Below are 3,323 nucleotides of genomic sequence, written 5' to 3'. Positions count from 1 at the left end.
TTTACAATGAAGAAGCTACTCCACTTCTGTAATCCACATTTCTTATTCTCAAATTAGAAAGGTTAATAAAATTAGGAACAGTTGATATAAAATACCACTTAGTTACCTGGTATCCTGGTTAAGGTTATCTTTCTTAAGCAATACTCCCAGAAGATTTAATATAATTGAGAAATGTTTCTTTGTAGCTGTAGTTACAGTACTGATCACAGCTCCATCAAACAAAGAAGGAGAAGAAGAACTAAGACTACTAGATATAAAGTGGTCATGCCTGAAAGACAAAGTATGGATCATCTTTTCATCTTTAATCAAAAAGAGAAAGCCAAGTCCAAAGATAAATCCACACATATTTCCAATAAGTGTACATTAAAGGGCTCTTTTTCCTCTTTAAAAATAAAAGCATTGTGATTTTTTTTCTTAAAGATTCGTAAATATACTACCTGGTACAATGAGAATACAATGTGTAGAGCACGGCATATTGAATGGCAGGGAAGTGAACAGCCAGGTCACTGTGCACAATCATCAGATTCTTACTCAGAAGTGCAAAGACGGTTGGAGACAGTGCCCACATCTGATGGTATACGAAAGCAAGTAAATTTATGTCATCTCCAAGATATTACAAGCATACAAAGACTTTTTATCCTTCAAAATAAGTTTAGAGATTTTTACAATTAAAATTACGGATATAAATTTGGAAATAATCTAGTACACTAAACTGGAGCCACAAGCAAACACCTTGTGTGGAGGCAAGTCAGTAAATATCTTAAAGTTCTGTGCGCCACATAGCATCTCTGTTGCAATATGGTCACTCCTCAACTCTGCCACCGTAATAAGAAAATAGCCATAGACAAAACATAGGAATTAGATTGGCTGTGTTTCATTCTTTGCAAAAACAGGTGGCAATATGATGATGTCCCATACTCTGCAAATGGCAAAGTGCCCTGTCCAATGAGGGAAAAAAGGCACATTTTGCCACTCTTATGCCTTTTCCATCCTTTCCTTTTCCTTTCTACTAACACACTTCCTGTCACCTGACTGCCCAACCCCCACTCCGTCCTTGTTTCCAGAGCACAGGGCGTAAGTCTCTTCAAATCTGTATATAACGTGAATTCTTCAAAAATGTAAAGAAGGCAAGAGTTTATCACAGCCCTTCAACACAAGCCATAACTAGCAATGAGGGAGGCAGCAGCTATGCGATGATTGCAAGGCAAGCTGATCCAACAATATGGAGTGCACACAAGCATAAACATCAAATTTTGACTTTTCCATCCTTCTCCCTTAGAAAACTTTATCCCCTTAATTACATCACATTACTTTCTACTAAATATGTTTTTCAACTCTGCATGGTTCCATAAAAGGGAGAAATATACAAACCATGAGCAACAATTACAAATCAAGCACAGGCCACTTCATATTTCTTTATTGTTTTTCTAAAAGAAAGAATACAGACTGAGTATCCCTTTTATTCGAAATGCTTGAGACCAGAAGTGTTTCAAATTTTGTAGGAATTTCTGGATTTCAGAATATGTACATATACATGATGAGCTTATCACAGGGATGGAACCCAAGTCTAAACACAAAATTCACGTATGTTTCATATACACCTTATTCAGAGAGCCTGAAGGCAATTTTATAAAATATTTTTAATAATTTTGTTCATGGAACAAAGTTTGAACTTCATTTTGACTGCAACCCCATCACATGAGGTCAGATGTGGAATTTTTCCACTTGTGGCATAATACTGAAGCTCAAAAAGTTTCAAACTGCAGAGCATTTTAGATTTCAGATTTTTGCATCATGGATACTTAACCAGTAAGTGTAATGCAAATATTCCAAAATCTGAAAAAAATCTGAAATCTGAAATACTTCCAGTCCCAAGCATTTCGGATAAGGGATATAACCTGCATGAATGTTACTAGAGAAAAGTAGCCAGTCAAATATGTAAGACCACATGTAAGCTCTAAATTTAGTGGTCAGAAGGAAAAAAGTACCAGCAGAAGAAGAAAGACTGCATATTAAAAGAATTACACAAATTTGAGCTGTGGAAAATATTGACAAATTTTCTTTATATAAGCATACTAGAGTAAACAGAGGAAACTCAGAAAAAGACATTTTCTAGAAACATAATGGCAAGAAAATATTCCTGCCAATGTCATTTATCCAGCCATGTCCTAAATATGGGCATCTGTTATACAGTGATTCTGCAGACACGATGACATGACAGTAAGTGAAATACATAAATATGCAGTAAGAAAAGGCTTAACCATGAATAAAACAATGTCATTGCAATTAAAGACTCACCCCAATTAATGAGTTTTTGGCATTTCCGATTGTAGTCAGGGCACTGAGGTCAAATATAACTACAAATTTTGCATTGTCTACATTGAATACATGATTTTTAAAAGCCTCGTGTTTTATTTCAGAACAGGCATCAGGAAGTTGTAGACTATGTAGCAGGTTGTTTAGGGCACAAGTCATTTCTCCCAAAATTAACTTATAGGCAGTCTCCAAAACAGGAATATTCTTCAAGCTGAGCACTGCTTGATAAACAGCATGGGCTACAGCAACAACCTGAAAAAGAGGAAATTCAGGCAAATGATAATTAAATGGAATATAAATCTTCTAAAATTATATGAAAAAACAAATCACTATCTGCATAGTGCTGGTGGCACAAATCAGTTTAAGGTTGATAAATTCATTAACCAGAACACCTAAATTTTAATTTTTAAAAAACCAACCTTAGGGAGCCTATAAATATCAATGAGCTTTTTCACAAAGCTTTATTACAAATAAAGGGGTACTCTAAATAAAACTGCTGGCTGGGTGCAGTGGCTCATGCCTCTAATCCTAGCACTTTAGGAAGCTGAGGCGTGAAGATCACTTGAAGCCAGCAGTTCGAAACTAGCCTGAGCAACAAAGCAAAACCAGGTCTCTACAAAAAATAGAAAAATTAGCAGGGTATGGTGGCACAAGCCTAAGTCCTAGCTACTCAGGAAGCTAAGGCAGGAGGATCACTTGAGCCCAGGGGTTTGAGGTTGCAGTGAGCTATAATTGTGCCACTGTACTCTAGGCTGGGTGACTCTCTCCAAAGAAAGAAAAAAAGAAAAAGAAAGAAACTGCCAATATGAAATTTCTTACATGGCCATGTTCAAAAAAATACTCAACATACATTAGCAGGCCAGGCGCAGTGGCTCACGCCTGTAATCCTAGCTCTCTGGGAGGCCAACGCGGGTGGATTGTTTGAGCTCAGGAGTTCAAAACCAGCCTGAGCAAGAGCGAGACCCCATCTCTACTAAAAATAGAAAGAAATTAATCGGACAACTAAA

At 36.7% G+C, this 3,323-nt stretch overlaps 1 protein-coding gene across 1 annotated transcript in view; it reads right to left on the bottom strand.

Annotated features, from left to right (window-relative positions):
• The window catches only part of SMG1 (SMG1 phosphatidylinositol 3-kinase-related kinase), a 160,273-nt gene that overhangs the window by 83,398 nt on the left and 73,552 nt on the right, over positions 1 to 3,323 (bottom strand). The window contains exons 13-15 of the mRNA XM_012647554.1: positions 2,299 to 2,568; positions 438 to 568; positions 106 to 268 (exon numbers count right to left, since the gene is read on the bottom strand). Of these exons, the coding sequence (XP_012503008.1) occupies positions 106 to 268; positions 438 to 568; positions 2,299 to 2,568 (564 nt within the window). The remainder of the gene's footprint in view (positions 1 to 105; positions 269 to 437; positions 569 to 2,298; positions 2,569 to 3,323) is intronic.

The sequence above is a fragment of the Propithecus coquereli genome, unplaced genomic scaffold (assembly GCF_000956105.1).
Source record: "Propithecus coquereli isolate 6110/MARCELLA unplaced genomic scaffold, Pcoq_1.0 Scaffold27, whole genome shotgun sequence".
NCBI classification, from domain to species: Eukaryota; Metazoa; Chordata; class Mammalia; order Primates; family Indriidae; genus Propithecus; species Propithecus coquereli.
The sequence above is the reverse complement of the archived record's forward strand: the minus strand, read 5'-3'. Positions and strand labels throughout refer to the sequence as shown.